This window comes from Caretta caretta, chromosome 10 (genome assembly GCF_965140235.1).
Source record: "Caretta caretta isolate rCarCar2 chromosome 10, rCarCar1.hap1, whole genome shotgun sequence".
NCBI classification, from domain to species: domain Eukaryota; kingdom Metazoa; phylum Chordata; order Testudines; family Cheloniidae; genus Caretta; species Caretta caretta.
This window is the reverse complement of record NC_134215.1, coordinates 79,793,756-79,810,629: the sequence shown is the minus strand read 5'-3', so window position 1 is coordinate 79,810,629 and position 16,874 is coordinate 79,793,756. Positions and strand designations below refer to the sequence as shown.

The 16,874-nt window shown below is 39.6% G+C and overlaps 1 protein-coding gene and 1 long non-coding RNA gene across 5 annotated transcripts in view; one reads left to right on the top strand and one right to left on the bottom strand.

Annotated features, from left to right (window-relative positions):
• MAP2K1 (mitogen-activated protein kinase kinase 1) overlaps nt 1–12,624 on the bottom strand; it is a 66,955-nt gene extending 54,331 nt beyond the window's left edge. For 2 of the 4 annotated variants that reach the window (XM_048867395.2, XM_075133236.1), the window contains exon 1: nt 11,838–12,276. In XM_048867395.2, coding sequence (XP_048723352.1) covers nt 11,838–11,917 — 80 coding nt within the window. In that variant the 5' untranslated portion in view covers nt 11,918–12,276. Of the gene's footprint in view, nt 1–995; nt 1,023–11,837; nt 12,279–12,598 lie in introns of those variants that run through there. The other 2 variants (XM_048867394.2, XM_048867397.2) reach the window with 2 other exon arrangements.
• On the top strand, nt 12,325–16,496 carry LOC125644018 (uncharacterized). Its single transcript, XR_007358890.2, has 3 exons — nt 12,325–12,428; nt 14,331–14,413; nt 16,209–16,496. It is a non-coding gene; the product is annotated as an uncharacterized LOC125644018 (long non-coding RNA).
• The last annotated feature ends 378 nt before the right edge of the window (nt 16,497–16,874 follow it).

Genomic DNA, 16,874 nt, shown 5'->3' with positions numbered 1-16,874 from the left:
CACAATCTCATACACATTCCTTAGATATGTGGAGACAAGGAAGCAACACACACACATAACACACCCCAGGAACTTTGTCACAACCTGGAGCCAGCCTAATGGAGCAGGAGTGGAGGAGAGAAATAAAATTAACAAACAAAAAAAAATTCCCCCCAAAAGCTTGTTGGGATTAAATCAACCCTTTGATATAAAGTTCACAAATCTGTCTATAATTATGATAAACTACGCAGCTTGCTCTGGCTGACCCAGCCATTGAATCAAGTGAACCTCTGCTCTGTTGTGACTTTATATGACAAATCCAGCAATCCTTGAATGTCTTCATTTGAGAATCAAAACTGCTGATTCACAATACCCCCTCCCGCAACCCCCCCCCCCTCCCCAATGAAGCACAAAACAGATTTTTAAAAAATTCAGGCAAAAATGCTGCTGGTAAGGTCTTTAAAAAAAAATAAGGGTCATAAGAAGAAAAAAAGAAAAGAAAAGGTATTACTCTATAGAGAATCTGGGGGACAGAATTGTTGTACCAAGTCCCACAGAGACTGTAAATTAAAATAATCTACTTTCCTGCACATTAGTTTCCTATGTATCATCTGATCACTGACATCACACCATACTCTCTCCTGATGGAATGTCTCAGAATTGATGAAATATAGGCACAAGATCATAAATTAAGGTGACAGCAGATGAAGTTCTATTGCAATTCACTCTCTTCTAGTTCAGGCATGACTGTATGAATGGCTGCGGGTAACAATGGGTTCCGCTTTAGCAGATGTTTGAGAAGAGTTACTAAGCAGTGAATTATTCCCTTCTCCAAAATAGTTGTTAATTCCCTGTGGGGCAGTAACTGGCAGCACAGTTGGCATGTGCCTTCCAATGTACTGTCTCCTCAGAAGCAATATTTGTCTGAACTAATACTATTGAACATTTACCACAACAGAAATCATTTGGTCATGACATTCCAATGATAAAACAATATGCATCTAGAAAACACTTACAGCTGACTGCTCCCTCCAAAGAAAAACCTGTGGGAGGGGGAGAAACAAAATGAAAATTCTGCAAGTTAGAACCTGAAGTTGTCAACTATTGCTCCTCCTAGGAGAGGAATTTTTGGCTGACAGCAGTACAGTCTGCAAACCTTATAAATCCCAGGCAATCCCCAAGGTTGCTTCTAGCAACAGTAAAGGGTGACTTAAAAAAACAAATCACATTCATATCCAAAAATTTGGTACCCACTCTGTTATACACAACACCTCTCTCTCTTCCATGTATAGAAATTCACACCTTTTTTTCAGTGTGTGTATCTTGGGTATACAAATAAACTTAACATATAGTCAGTTACACTGTTTTGCTTCTGACCAGCTGCGCTTCCTGTCTCATGCATGGGCAGGAAGACTCTTTCTTGAACTGCGGTGGGCGGAACTCAAGTATACACCATTTCCCATGTCCTCCAAATGGAGGTTTACCAGTAACAGCAGTAGCAAAGCTAAAATTATATATGAAAGATGCAGCAAGCATGCATCAGCAGAGAACTGGGTTCAAGCAAGTTTGGTAGTATTGTTCTTGGAGCCCCAAAAATTCTAAATGCTACTAAATGGGAATGGAAACATCATGGACTTATTATGCATAGGTGTGAATGACTATACCAGGTGCATAGCAGAAGAGAATCAGGCCTACAAATTTTTCTGTGGTAATTTTGTGTGTAGACACGTGAAAAAAAGCAAAGATGATCAATTTTGTCTGGTTAATGGTTTTGAGCTTTTTTCTTTAAAATGGGAAATGGTAAACACTTGTCCATTTATCCTTTGGCGTCTAAATCAAAGCAAATCTGACCTTTTAATATATATGGCATATTAAAAAATATGTTTTGGTATTTCCAAAAAGCAAAACATAAAGTCACTCTGGATTATAGAACTGTAGGATGTGTAGCAATTAAAATAAGGAAGTACATTTTTAATCTCTGTTTAACATTGCTAAGATTTTAACCATTTCCAAGCTCAAGATGGTACAGCACCTCACATGTATGTTGCATCTGTGGAGGACTGGAAGGAGTTCAGAATATTTTTCCTTTGATCAGTAAGGATAATATTTTTTAAGACTTCAATTTTGTTAAAACAAATAAATAAAACTAAAAAGCATTTTTGTGACTTTACTGCTTAACAGAAAAATATTTTAACTTGTGGGAAACCTGTGCCATGATTCTCATGATACTGAATCAATTAAATTTCTAGTAGAACGTTTAGTTTTTTAAAAATCTTTATACAAATTAATACAAAGTTTAAGTAATTTATATATTTTAAAAGGTATTTGATATAGTAGGTTGTAGCAATATGGAACTATAGGAGCTCTGTTATAATACCCCTGTTGTGATGCTGGACTCTCACTTCTAATTCTATTGCTGTATATTAACTGTTTAAAACAGAAATTTACCTCTTCCCTTGCTTAATAAAATAAAGCCAGAGATTTTGTGTGTAAAGAGAAATAGCATTTTAGAAAGAAATGCACTATGAAATTAATCATGTTTATACAGTACATCAGTATATATCCAGAAGAACAATGCAATTAATCACAATGCAGTAACGTATCTCAGAAATAGTTGTAGCCTTGTTGGTTCCAGACTAACAGAGAGACAAGGTGAGTGAGGTAATATCTTTTATTGGACCAACTTCTGTTAGGGAAAAAGAAGTTTCTGAGCTTACAAATAGTGTTTGCAAATTTGGTATTACAGGAAACAATTATATACATTTATTTAATGTTTAGTATTTAGAGTAACAGCCGTGTTAGTCTGTATTCGCAAAAAGAAAAGGAGTACTTGCGGCACCTTAGAGACTAACCAATTTATTTGAGCATAAGCTTATGCTTATTTGAGCAAAGCTTATGCTCAAATAAATTGGTTAGTCTCTAAGGTGCCGCAAGTACTCCTTTTCTTTTTGCAAATGTTGAGAGTGTAACTAGACAATTTAAAAGTGATCTGACAAGCTTTTTTTCCCCACTCGAGTTCATTATAGCTTACTTCGCTAAACAAACAGGTTTGCTGATGCTTAATTTATGCTTACTAAACAAAACCAAATTTGTCTTATGAATTACAGTAAAATCACTTTTTCAATATTTTGCTGTCACACAGTCAGAAATGTATAATAAGACTTGCTATCAGCCGGAACATCAGTTTTAAGCTTCTGCAAATCCTTCTGTATCCTTACCAGATGCAGAGACTTTATTTTGTCAGAAGCAATGAATGATGTAGGTTTTGTTTAATTAGTTTAGCGTTTGTGCATACTTTTGTATTAGTTTGAAATAATTAATTACTTATTGGGTTTTTTTTTAAATGGATACACCCTGTCACAGTGGAGAAAATTAAGACAGTGTTGCAGATTCTGAATATCCATTATTTTAATATTAGATAATTAATGTTATATTATCCTTTTTTAGTATTATTAAAACAAAATGTCTAATGCAATTAAGGAAAATATCAGCCACATGCAGATTTGAACTGGAGGATATGAAATGGGTAGGGTTTTAATTTGAATTTGAAGGCTCTATTTAATAACAAAAGGTTCATAGTTATCTTGGAATTATCTTGAACTCATAATGCCAAATGTACTAAGTACACCCTCATACCACACATATTTGGAAGACTGGTTAACCTGTTATCAACAGTGGATGAAAAAGGAGACGGCTTTTAACATAAGCTCTTAAAAGAGAAGCTTTTATAAATCTACAATAATTGTATACACAAAAGATTGAAATAGCTGAATAGCCATTATAGCTATTATAAAATTCCATTTTTCAGAGGCTTTAGAGTTTAATCCGGTAGAGTATTCCAAGCTCAGAGCTCCCATTGAAATCAGTGGGAATTCTGTGTATGGACCATTTCTAACCTTATCTTTAAAAAAAAAAAAAAAATTATACGGTGGGAGCATTACTGAGACAAGCAGTGGGTTTTGGTTTGTTTGCTTTTTAAACCATGTTGTCTAAATCCACTTGCAGGAAGCCTAAAGACATGGTGGTAAAAAAGACTCTGGTAGCCCTACACTTCTTAATGATTCCCCCACATAGGACAAATCCTCAGAGGACTAGATCTGCCAGGATCTGGCCCAACCTGTCTAGCTCTGTTACACTCTTCATTTAGGTCCCTTTTGCAATGGCAAAAGAAAAATCATCATAATTGGGGGGTAGGAGGAAGAGAAGAGTAAAAATGCAAGAATGTTATCAAACAGACTTGAAGAGACAACAGCAGTGCTACTTGGAGTCAAAGTGCCTTTCTATACCCACTAGGCATAGAACAAAATTTTCTTGATGAAGATTTTGGCCCAAGAGGTTTTGGCTAAGGGAAACCTGTGAGGTACATATGAAATGAGTCACTGTATAGTTCATTTGCAAATTGTATTATGAATTGAATTCCAAGCCAATTCTGCATGAGATAATTTCCTGAACTCTTCTCTGGCCATCAAATACAGGCAACAGTAAGCAGAGGATAGTGCCAGCTATTCAGTGGCTTCTTTAATCCCACTTGACAGAATGAACAGGCTGCAAGGAGAGGCTAAAATATGTCCAATGCTGCGAAGATATTTCTTTACTCAAAATTTTCTCAGGAATTACTCTTAATTGTGCATTGAATATTTCTAAGGACTGGATCCATTATACAAAGACTAAAAGAAACAATATTTGATTATCTCATCCCATGCCCAACTCTGCATTGTCAATGATACTACCATCCTATATACCCTATTTCTCTACTTCTTTCACAGAGCTTGTCTTCACTACGGGGGTAAACTGACCTAAGTTACGCTACTCAAGCTACGTGAATAACGTAGCTTAGCTCAATTTACCCCAGTATTTTCAATGCGCTGAGTTGAGAGATGCTCTATGGTCAACTTCCCTTACTCTTCTCGGAGAGCTAGAGTACCGGGCTTGACTGGAGAGCGCTCTGCCATCAATTTAGCGGGTCTTCACTATACCCACTAAATCGATCCTTGCTGCATAGATTGCAGCAGCGGCAATCTCCCCATAGTAGGGAGCAGCCCACAATCACCTGTGGCCTTTTTTCCATGCCACCCTCTATGGATGAAACACCTTTCCTGAGATTGTCTGCAAAGCCACTATCTTCTCCTCTTTTAAATCCCTCCCAAGACCCACTTCTTATACAATGCCTCAAGAAGTGTGCTAATTAGATCTTCTACTTATTAATTCTTCCTTTTATTTCATTAAAAAAAAATTTTCGTCATACTGTCACTAGCCTTGTTCAGTAAGAACATAATCTTATTGATGGCGCCCTGCTCCATTATCTTATATCTCACCCTACTGCCTTGTTACCCCTTGTTGTATCAGGTCTGAAATTGGCTTGGAATTATCTTCTTGGAACAGAAATCATTTCTTTTATTTGAATTGGAGGAGCTCAGCATACTTTTGGATGCCGCTAAAGTATATTCTTCTGTACATTGAATATTCTGAAATTCCTTAAACAAACAAGAATCTAACTCGAGATTTCAATTCAAATCACCTTTAAGTCCAAAACAGACTGCAAAAAGTTACAAAGGGATCTCACAAAACTGGGTGACTGGGCAACAAAATGGCAAATGAAATTCCATGTTGATAAATGCAAAGTAATGAACACTGGAAAACACAATCCCAACTAAACATACAAAATGATGGGGTCTAAATTAGCTGTTACTACTCAAGAAAGAGATCTTTGAGTCACTGAGGATAGTTCTCTGAAAACATCTGCCCAATATGCAGTGGCAGTTAAAAAAGCTAACAGAATATTAGGAAAAGGGATAGATAAGAAAAAAAGGGATAGATAACAAGAAATAACATATCATAATACCTTTACACAAATCCATGGTACATCTTGAATACTGCGTTCAAATCTGATTCCCCATTTCAAAAAGAAGATATCGTAATTGGAAAAGATACAGAAAAAGGCAACACAAATGAGTAGGGGTATGGAACAGCTTCTGTATGAAGAGAGGTTAAAAAGACTGGAACATCTCAGCTTGAAAAAAGAGATGATTCAGGGGCGATATGACAGAGATCTATAAAATCATGACTGGTGTGGAGAAAGTGAATAAGGAAATGTTATGTACTCCTTCCCATAAAACAAGAATCAGAGGTCATCCAATTAAATTAATAGGCAGCAGGTTTAAAACAAACAAAAGGAAGTATTTCTTTACACAATGCACAGCTAACCTGTGGAACTCATTGTCATTAGATGTTGTGAAGGTCAAAACTATAACTTGGTTAAAAAAAGAACTAGATAAGTTAATGGAGGATAGATCCTTCAATGGGTATGAGACAGGGTGGGCAGGGATGGTGTCCCTAGACTCTCTTTGCCAGAAGCTGGGAGTGGACAACAGAGGATGGATCACTTTACGATTACCTGTTCTGTTCATTCCCTCTGAAGCACCTGGGATTGTCCACACTTGGAAGATAGGATACAGAGCTAGATGGACCATTGGTCTGACCCAGAATGCATATATTCTTATGCAATTAAAACTTTTGCATGATACAATACACAAGAGAGATACCAAATGTGTCAATACACTTGTAATTGAAACTTTACATGGTTTTTATTTTTCATCAGGACAGACCCCACAGTTTTAGACACCCCATGCAAGTCCAGATTATAGTGTCAGAGAAAGGGAAGTATCCATTATCTACTTAATCAAGGTAAAAATTAAACTTTGGAACGGCCCCATTAGTAGGTCGGCATTTTGGTGGTATGTCTGATGAGCAAGCACAGTAATCTAGAGAGGTCCCAAGTGCTACCTCTGAAATTAAAAATGCAAGTATTTCAGCAATACCAGACATCCTGGATACTTGGTCCTGTTTCAAGATGGGGGGGATGGACTGGATAAGCTCTACGTTTCTATGATAAATGGCTATTTTCAGAAGGGAACTGAAGTCATTCTGGGGAAAGACAAGTTAACCTACTTGTCTCAAATGGAAACAAGAGGACAGTGCTTACTATCAACATTACAACAATCCAGTACACGGTTTTAGAAGATCTATTAATACCATATGCGTTCATAACCAGTCTCTTTACTTGTAGTTGAGACCCCACAAGTTTATCCTGATTCTCCTTTACAGACTCTTTTGTGCATAGGTATTCTTGCAGACATACGTTTACTCAATTTTCTGAGGCTATTACAATATTTAGACATGAACTATGGAGTTTACTTGACTTAATCAGTTTAAATTATAACCCAACATTATACTGATCCTTTTATTTGCTAGTTTCCAATGAGCCCCAATAAAAAACACCTAGTAAACATTAGCAAAAGATTATCTTGGAAGGTGCAACTATAGCAATCTCCTTGGAGCCACCATGCACTGCACAGGTGCTGCCTCTTGGTGTAACCATTTTTAACTAAATCATCTTCAGCCACTTTTATTCCAAAGTAAATATTCAAACACAGACTTGCACTAAAATAACTAGATTGGGCTTAGGAAAACAGTTTAGCTGAATTGGTGCAAGCTTGTTTGTAAATCAGCCCTTAGGATATATCTACACTTGAGGTTAGGGATGTGATTCCCAGCTCCAGGAGACATTCTTGCACTAACTCTCATTGAGCTAGCATGCTAAATATAAAATGTAGCTAGGGCAGCGTGAGCGGTAGCATGGGTTAGTTGCTCTGAGCATGCACCCATCAGAGACACTACGCATGTACTCAGGGCTGCTAGCCCATTCTATCACTTGCACTGTCCCAAGTCCTTTCATGTATTTATACCTGCTCCTGTATCTTTTACTTCATACATCTGATGAAGTGGGTTCTAGCCCATGAAAACTTATGCCCAAAATAAATTTGTTAGTCTTTAAGGTGCCACAAAAACACCTTGCTTTTTTTTTTGTCCCAAGTATGTTATTTTAGTACGCTAGCTCAATGAGCACTAGTGCAAGTATGTCTCCTCAAGCTGGCAATCACACCTCTAGCTCGAAGTGTAGATTTACCCGTTGTGTGCTGCTGCTGCTAGTTGTGCTGGGACTTCTGCTATTGTGTTTCAGATGAATCATTAAGGCAGTGCAAAATTAAGAGGACAGAAGTGCTCAGGAGAGACATCAGGAGCTAGGAGTTCTTAGACAATGCTGTGCTTTCATTTCATATTTTCCATCACAGGACTGTCATGTGGCAGTGTAAAAGGCTTTGTCTTCACTAGAAAAATGAAGCATTTTTACATCAAGATACCCATTTCGATATAAAATCCTAGTGGAGAGAAGGCACTGTAGTTTTAAGCTCAATTTTGCTAGCAGAGGTCATTCCTACACTCCTTCACCTGGGGTTTACCTTGACTAGCTACTTCAAGGTAAAAACTACCTGTGCCTTGGCTCCACTAGAATTTTACATCGAGATACCTATCTCGATATAAAAAACACACTTAGTTTTTTGGAGTGAAGACACAGCCTAGGAATCACATGGAGTTGCTTTTTTCTAACAATAAACAAGGAACTTTTTTAGAATAAAAAGAAGTATTATCTCTAAAACTACTCTCTCTGTCTCTGCTTCACTGAATAGGTTCTGTCTAGGATGCGCGATCCAGCCTGGCCTTAAGAATGAGCACATTTAACCTCACATGGACCTGGAATGCTTACAAAGTTTCAGATGGAGGAAGGGAATGCAGAAGTTTTAGGGGAATGAAAAATTGATGTTGTTTCCTTCTTTCTTCTGGCTATCAAGTCAATGAATTATCACAAATAATTTAGAAGGAGAAAGAAATATTATTTCCACTCTGGTTAGTTTTCTTATTTTCTGTTTGCTTGTTGCCCTCTCTATCTAATCTCTGCTCTCCAATTGCAGCAGCACTAGAATAAGACTAATCTGAGTCTGGTCAGTATTGCACTAAGTTCCACTGTGGTGTACCTACTTCCTCAGGTAGCAGTGGATGCAAAGAGTACAACAGTGGTAAAATCCTCCCTCCTATGAGACTGTTCTTCGGAGTAGTGTTAAAAATAAAAGTGAACAGTTTGACAGAGGACCTGCAATCCTGCACCAAGTTTTCATAGGTTTCAGAGTGGTAGCTGTGTTAGTCTAGTATTTGACAGGCTGACAAGTGCACTGGGGAGCCCCAGATGAATCTGAAATAGACTGGGTGAATGATTAATGGGAAATGAAGCATTGGTTGTAGGCTACAGCCCCAGGAATTCAGGGGCTAAATGTTCAGTGTACATACTCTTAAAGTACACTAAAGCCACTTTTATACCACTGGTATTATAAAGGAGCATTAGTGTAAATGAGAATCAGGCTTTGCAAGATAAATTTTAAAAACTTCACTATACAACAGAACAGGTGAGAGAAAGAATACAGGAACAACCAGGACAATTGCACTGGATTGGCAAGTATGTGTACGAGGCCAACAAAGGAGTAACAACTTGGGGCTCAAAATGACCAGCAACTGAATAGGCCAGGACTGCATAAAACTAGCAAATGAACTGTCAAAAAGGCTAATACCCTTACAAATACATAACACCTTTCTTCCCATAGAATCCCCAAAACTTTCCAAGTGATATGCATGCAACACTACTGAAATTCAGGCACCTCTGCTGCAGTAGAAAGCAGGCATTAACCAATCATGACATGGCAGAACTTGGAAAGGAAGGGGTAGAAGGCAAAAGAAAGTATAATATGGTCTCATAAGTCATAGAAATGGAGTAAGATTTGGGATTCATTCCCAGCTCTACTTCATGCATCGAAAGTCACACAGGAAGTATCACAATGAGGGTTAGCATTTGTTGGGAAGATTGAGTGTTTCTGATTGGTTAATTCTTTCTGGGTAAGCATGGGCAGGTTGCTGGATTTGCTCTTTATGTTAATTGTGTCATCAAAAGCACCTACCATACCTCTTAAACCTCCCAAGGTTTAAATATGAGATGCAACATATAACAAAGATCCAAAATGAGGGGGAAAAACACATAATTATTACTACAAGAAACTGAAAATGCGGTGAGATCCATATCTTCAGTGTAAAAAACATTTTCTATATAACCTTAGTTTCATGACTCTATTTTTGATGTAATTAACTTGTAACAAGAGAAGTGAAGGGACTCCAAATTTGAATGCAATGTTGTATGGAAATTTCCAATAAAAGGAGTAACATTGCTTGAAAGTTGGAACATTGGAGAGATGCAATTGATAGATGCTTTTTAATTTTAGGTATCAAAATAAAAAAAATTGACTTGTGCCTCAGCTTCTCCTCTGTAAAATGGGGATAACGATATCCATCTCTCACAGATGTGTAAGGTTAAATCAAATTATGTTTTTAACCACCATGAAGGTCCTTGAATAGGAAATATTATAAAAATATCATTATATTAATCTTTACCAAGCAATCCAGAACAAACCCCATGTGACATCTAGGCCAGAATTCTCAGAAGAGCTCTACACCTGCTGTCCAAAACAGATTTTCAGAAGAAGTCAGTTCCCATTTAGGCACCAGAGTAGTGCCTTTTTTTAAAAGATCAGCACAATGCATACTGAGTGCTTCTTAAAATCTGGGAAAACAATGGGAGCTACTGGGTGCTACATAGTTTTGAAAATTGGAGTATTATATAGGTAACAATGAAAGTTGAACTCATTTGAAAAACCTGTCACCAATTGCAGGTGTCAGCCCCACATGACTAACAGGACCTCCATTTCAGGTGTCCTCTGAAAAACCCACCCACAAACTTCATTTTGTCTGCCTAAGAAAGCAGAGGGGCCAAAATAATCTTTCTGGCTCAGCAACCTGTGAGTCCAGGGAATGTAGGTATTTCAAACCTCTATTTATCTCTCTCATAACCTCAGGCTAAGAATGAAGTGATGAGTGCAAACATGTTGTCTTTAACAAACTTTTTGTAATACTTCATTCTTTTACACTACAGATAGTTTACATACAGGCTTCTGAAGCAAGCAGGTTTCCTTACCCATAAATTCACAGGTAACCCATAATTAAAGTGTAACGGTTTAAGGATTGCAATCTTTGTTGTTGTTAAATGAAGAATCAAAATCAGTTAGTCAGACCTCCCTTTCCGCCATGCATAGCTATTTCCCTCCTGAATTTTTTTTTCCAATGTTTTCATTATACCCAGGAAAGCTCAGATGTAGTATCTGGTTTCCACAATATTATTATTTTTTAACCAAATGCGACAGCGGAGGTGACTGAAAGACAGATTTACTAAAATGGACTGCAGTCTATTATAGAATAAAAGTGGAGAAATGATGCTTTGATTTCCAGTGCAACTTACTTTTTCTACATATATAAAATTTTCCTATTAGAAAAGGAAAATTTAGTTGACATTTGCTAAGTACTTATTCTGTAGTATAGACATTAAAACTATACTATTAACTGGAAATCACATTTACATTTCCATCTGAAAATTTTGTATCTACTAGAATTACAAACTGTAACTGAAAATATATTCTCAATTTTTTCACATTGTTTACTTTATGTATCTCTGACGTTTTGTGTCACCAAATACACTGTCTTTTCGGAAAGAACACATCAGCAAGGGAACAAAAAACCTCGATTTTTTTTTAATTAGGCCATGATAAAAGGCTGCTCTAACAGAACCTGTGTTTTTTTTAATGGTAGGGTTTTAAAAAAAAAATCATGTTGATAATACCCTTTAACACTTCCTGTGTGCATTTTTTTAAAACAGAGATTGAGGAGTTCCTGCAAAATAACATCCTCTCATTTTGCATTGCTGGAGTCCTAAAGAGTGTGCAGGAATAACGTTTCTCGTTATCCCCAGACTCAGAGATTTAGGAGCAATCCCCATAGACACAGCAGTAGAGCAAATAGTGTGTTTTAACTTCATCATCCCTCTCCTCCCTCTAGTAACACCCAAACCCCAGAGAGGCGGTACTCACTCTGCAGTGCTGGTCCCATTGATGGTGGAGCTATCTGGAGCCGGGTTCAGCTGAATGGGCATGGGCTTCTTTTTAGGCATTTTAAATAGGAATAATGGAGCTTAAACTTCCGAAAATCCCCCTTCCTGCTCCGGCCAGCTCCAGGGGGCTCCCTCCCGCTAGGCAGAGTGAGGGGCTCCTCCGGCAGTTCCCGCTCCAGCCGGGCTACAGGGCTATCTCTCCAGCTCCCAGGGACGGGCTCCTCCAGCAGCTCCCGCTCCTACCAGCCAGCGGGCTCTCCCTAGCTAAGCAGAGTTAAGGGACTCTCCTAGCAGCTCCAGATCTACCAGCGCCAGGGGCCACTCCCCGACTGAGCAGTGAGGAGTTCCCCGAGCCGCACCGTGGTAGCAAACACTGCCCGCTCTCAAAATGTGTCCCCCTCCGCTACTGTGCATGTGCAAACTTCTCGGGCGCCCCCAGTGCGCAAGTGTGGCGCAGCTGCACATGGGCACTGGGAAGTGAAGCTCAATGGAAGCCCCTGCCCTTAGTTTTCCTTCAAGTGAATGGGGGAAGGTGCGTGAGCCTGGCGCCTGCGTAGCTGTGGAGAGCAAGGTACTCTTTTCCCTTTGAAAACCAGGGCGGGACGATGCAGGAAAATGTTGGCCTGGGGATCCAGGGCGCCCCTCGACTCCGGATTCCATCCTCCTACGGCTACTCCCCAGAGCTCAGGGTTTCTCTCCCTTCATTCTCACTACTGCATCCAATGCAGCACCGCTTCTCACCCGTTTCGCATGGGCGCGGAACCTCTCGGACACAGCTCCTAGTCTGCAAGAACTTAAGTGATTGGAATCACTCGGTTATTCTTCAGATCACACCCACACACCCCCCTCTTGTTAACCACTGGCGCCGTTTAAGGAGGGTGGGGGCTGCCCCCGCCCCAGCCAGGACAAGAGGCAGCGCAGGCAAGTTGCTTACTCCTCCCCAGCCGGGAGTGAGAGCAGCAAGGCACACTCATCCAGCAGAACAAAAGGCCCAGCCAGTGCCAACTCCTGCTTGGCGCCTGGCTGTCATGAAATCAGGAGCTGGGTTGAAATCACCTCCTGACTGGCAAGAACTACAGCAGCAAAAGCAAAACGCAAAGGAGACAGCAGTCAGGTTGCTGGCCTCACTTACTCCTCTTCCCCCTCCCCACCCAGTAGGGGAAGCTTTGCTGAGTGCCCCCCCGCCAGAGCCAAGTCTCTGCTTAAAAGTCTCACTCTTGTCCCCCAGCCCCTGTCCAGCGTTCTCTGTTCTATGTCTCCCAATGGATCCCTAGTTTTGAACGTGTGACCTTCACTCCTAACCCTGTTATTCATTAGTTGTCCCCCCCGCCCAAGTCCCCGCCCCCAGTGGTTGCCCCCCGCAAGGCTGGGGGAGGGGCCTTTAGACATGGGCGGGCTTGTGCCCACTTACCTCCCAGGATTCCAATGAGGACCCCCTCCCCTCCCTGGGCTGGCAAGTCTTCGCTCAGCCAATAGGAATGCAGAGGTGTATCTGGCAGAGCCAATAGCAGGGTTGGGGGCTTCCGCAGCACTTTTTTCAAATTCATCTTTTCATTGAAACAAACATGCCCAGGAAGTGGTCAGGGGAAGGAACCTCTGTGCTTAGGTCAGAAGATGCCTGCTGCAAATTTCATCATGATCTGCCTAGACTCAACTGCCCCTTACCTTCAGGTGAGGACATGTTACAAAGGCAGGAGCAAGCCCCTTGTGACATCAGTAGACACAGGGCTACTCAAGCAGGGGAGGAGGGGGCTGCTGCCGCCCCACACACATTCAGGGGATAATTATCCCCACAGCCAGCCCAAATTTCAGGCTGCAACAGCAGTGCTGAAGAATGACCACCTGCGATCTTTCCCTGCTGTCAAGAAACCAATATGAGGTGTCACACCACAAATAGTGCTTAAATTACCCTTAATGCTTTCCCATTTTTTCCAATTCTCCAATTTTTGGGGGAAGGGCAGTACCCCAGTATGGCCATTTAGTCCCACTTGTCTGTGGGAGTGTTTCCTTTAGCTACAATGAACTTTAGGTCAGGTTGCCAGAGAGGGCTCTACAACCTGTTACACACAAATGCTGATTCCTCTGTGAATGCCTTGATCTTACCAAATTTCTTCAGGATTGCACTTTTCTAGGACCTTTCTCCCTACTGTTACTCACACCTTCTTGTCAACTGCCTGTAATGGGCCACTCTCTTACCACTTCAAAAGTTATTTTTTCTCCCTTGGTATCCTGTTGCTAATTGATTTATCTGGTTAGACTGACCTCACACTTGCTAAAACAACCCCCATCCTTTCATGTATTTATACCTGCTCCTGTATTTTCACTCCATGCATCTGATGAAGTGGGTTCTAACCCACAAAAGCTTATGCCCAAATAAATTTGTTAGTCTCTAAGGGGCCACAAGGACTCTTAGTTATTTTTGCTGATACAGGCTAACACGGCTACTGCTCTGAAAACGGATCTTTTTATGCAGATACAAGCAACTGCTGTCCTGCCCTTACACAGCCATCTTATAGCTGTGTGTCTGCTGTGCTGTATGTCCTTCTCTTCCAGCTGGTAAGTAATCTTAGCTCCTGTTTACTTTTTCTTTAATATTTCTGAGGATGGCAGTCTCACAAACTTGAGTACCACTCATGAATTTCATTGACATGATGTTTACTCTCTCAAATCCTTCCAACTGAATCCTTTGTATTTATCATAACTATTTGTATAAACCCTTCAGTGCACATAAACCCAAGTCAATCTGAACAATTTGTAAGATTTGGCTGCCAAAATTTTGTATAGATCCATGGTGCTAACATCCATCATTTTAATTAGACAGTGACTTTTTAAGAGATTTTTTTTTAAATTTGATACCTCATCTACTTTTCAGTCATCATTAATTTCATCCCCCCCCTTCATCTGTTAATTAATGCACATACTTTCCCTCTAATGCTACTTTCCCACTTGACAAACTTTAAAATGTTCATCTTAACCCCTGTAGTTTAGCATCAGCTCATTTATGTTAGTGGAGAAAGATCAAGTTACAACACATAACCTGAAATTTTCTTTTATGATGAATTAGAAAGATCTCCAAAAATATTATGGCCAAGAATAATCTAGATATCATGTAGCCATTGTGCTGGCCCTGTATATGATGGAAACCACTTCAAACCAGGGGGTGCTGCAGCCCCAGTACCCCTAGTTCCAGTATCTATAACTTATTTAAAAAAAACAAAACTTTTCCGTTTTAAAACCATAGACTACAAAAGGTTCCAAAACCTTTTTTAAAAGGCTATGTATCTTAGATAAATGCAGAAAGTAAAGCACAGCCAGGCTGCAAGAGCAGTGCTGAAGAATAGAAAACTTGTAATCTTTCCCTGATATGAAGAACCAAGTATGAGCTGCCACCACCACAAATATTGTTTCAATTTCACTTAAAACTTTCCATTTTTCCCCAACTCCCTAATTTTGTAGTGAATGGCGGCACCCCAGTGTGGCCATTTATTGTGCCATTTAGTCTCACTTGTCTATTGGAGTCTTTCCTTTGCCAACAATGGGCTTTGGGTTAGGTTCATAGGCTGTGACACAGAAATGCTGATTCCTTTGTGAATGCCTGGATTTTACCAAATAGGAATTAGGAACAGTGTTCCTGTTAGCTAATTTCTAAGTTATTACCTGCAAAAAAACTAGAGTTTTCAGGTGCCAAAGTATCCCCTGGAATGGAATCATGGTTGAAGTTCTCCCTCCCACTCCCCAATCTTAAAGGGTGCCACTGGTTAAAACTATAAATTGAAAGGGGATTACAAGACAAGAGCAATGAGCAAAATATACAGAAACGTGTTTCTCTCGAAAGGAGAATGGGCTATGTCTAGAGACATAGAGGGTGAGATCAGAGGAGGACATGATTCCCATCGGAAGTCAGGAAAATGGATCAAAACAATGTTGTGACTATTACAGAGTTATGAGCGTTGGATGACATGATAGAGTAGTTCATTGAATGTGCTATACTCTGTGAAAGAGCAATGTTATATGTATTTTTAAAAGCATCTTAGCATTTAGACTTTCCTTGTAGCAACCTACTTTGCAGTGTCAATGCTTCCAGAAAGACAACAGGAAACCCACACAATCCAGCTCTTCTTTTTCCTCTCTGCTGCATTCTAATAATTTGTTGGCCAGTTTTGTTTTATTTTTAAGATGTTCCAAATGGTTTATAATTCATAAGGGTGAATCTTAGGGTCCCATGTCACCAGAACATCCTGTAGGTTAATGGTACGACAATTAAGCTAATACTTAATAAATTAAGCAGAAGAATGTCACTGTACCATAACTAAATGAGACCAATTTAATTTGTGCTTTGTATTTAAAACAGGATTACAGAAGGAACTGTCAACATCCAGTAAATTAATCTGCTATTGGCATGTAACCTTTTGTTTATAATTTCTCAGAAGTACTGTGAAATGGAATTATGAGGATATTAGTAGCAATTAAATTAGGAAATGTCTACCATAAATACTGTCTCTGCATATCATCCTACACTATTAAATCAGTGTTCAATGAAGCACAATTTATTTTACTCCCGATATAAAATCATTACTCTGTATACTTTATATTGAAACTATTGTATTTATAATTAAAACATTAGCTGAATTTGTGTATTAATGGTTGCTAAGTATTTCTCCCCATAAATACTTGAAATAAAAATTAAACTTTAAGAATACAATTAGAAAATAACTCATTATAAATATTAAAATAGGCATGAAGACCAGATACAAAGATTGCTGTTATTAACACATCGTTGCGACCTGGGAGGTGAGGTCACAGCACCACTCAGGTTTGGCCCAGCAGACCCTTGACAGAGGGGCCGCCAGTGAAAAATGAGTGGGTGCTGCAACCCCAAATGACAGGTGGCAATGCCCCTTGATTTGGCCCTCTCAAATGAGGGGCCTTGGGCAAAGTGACCCTTTTGCCTCCCTAGGCACCCCTGCCCCCAATTGGCACCCCTGCCATTGATACTTAATGTGAACATGGCTGTAGA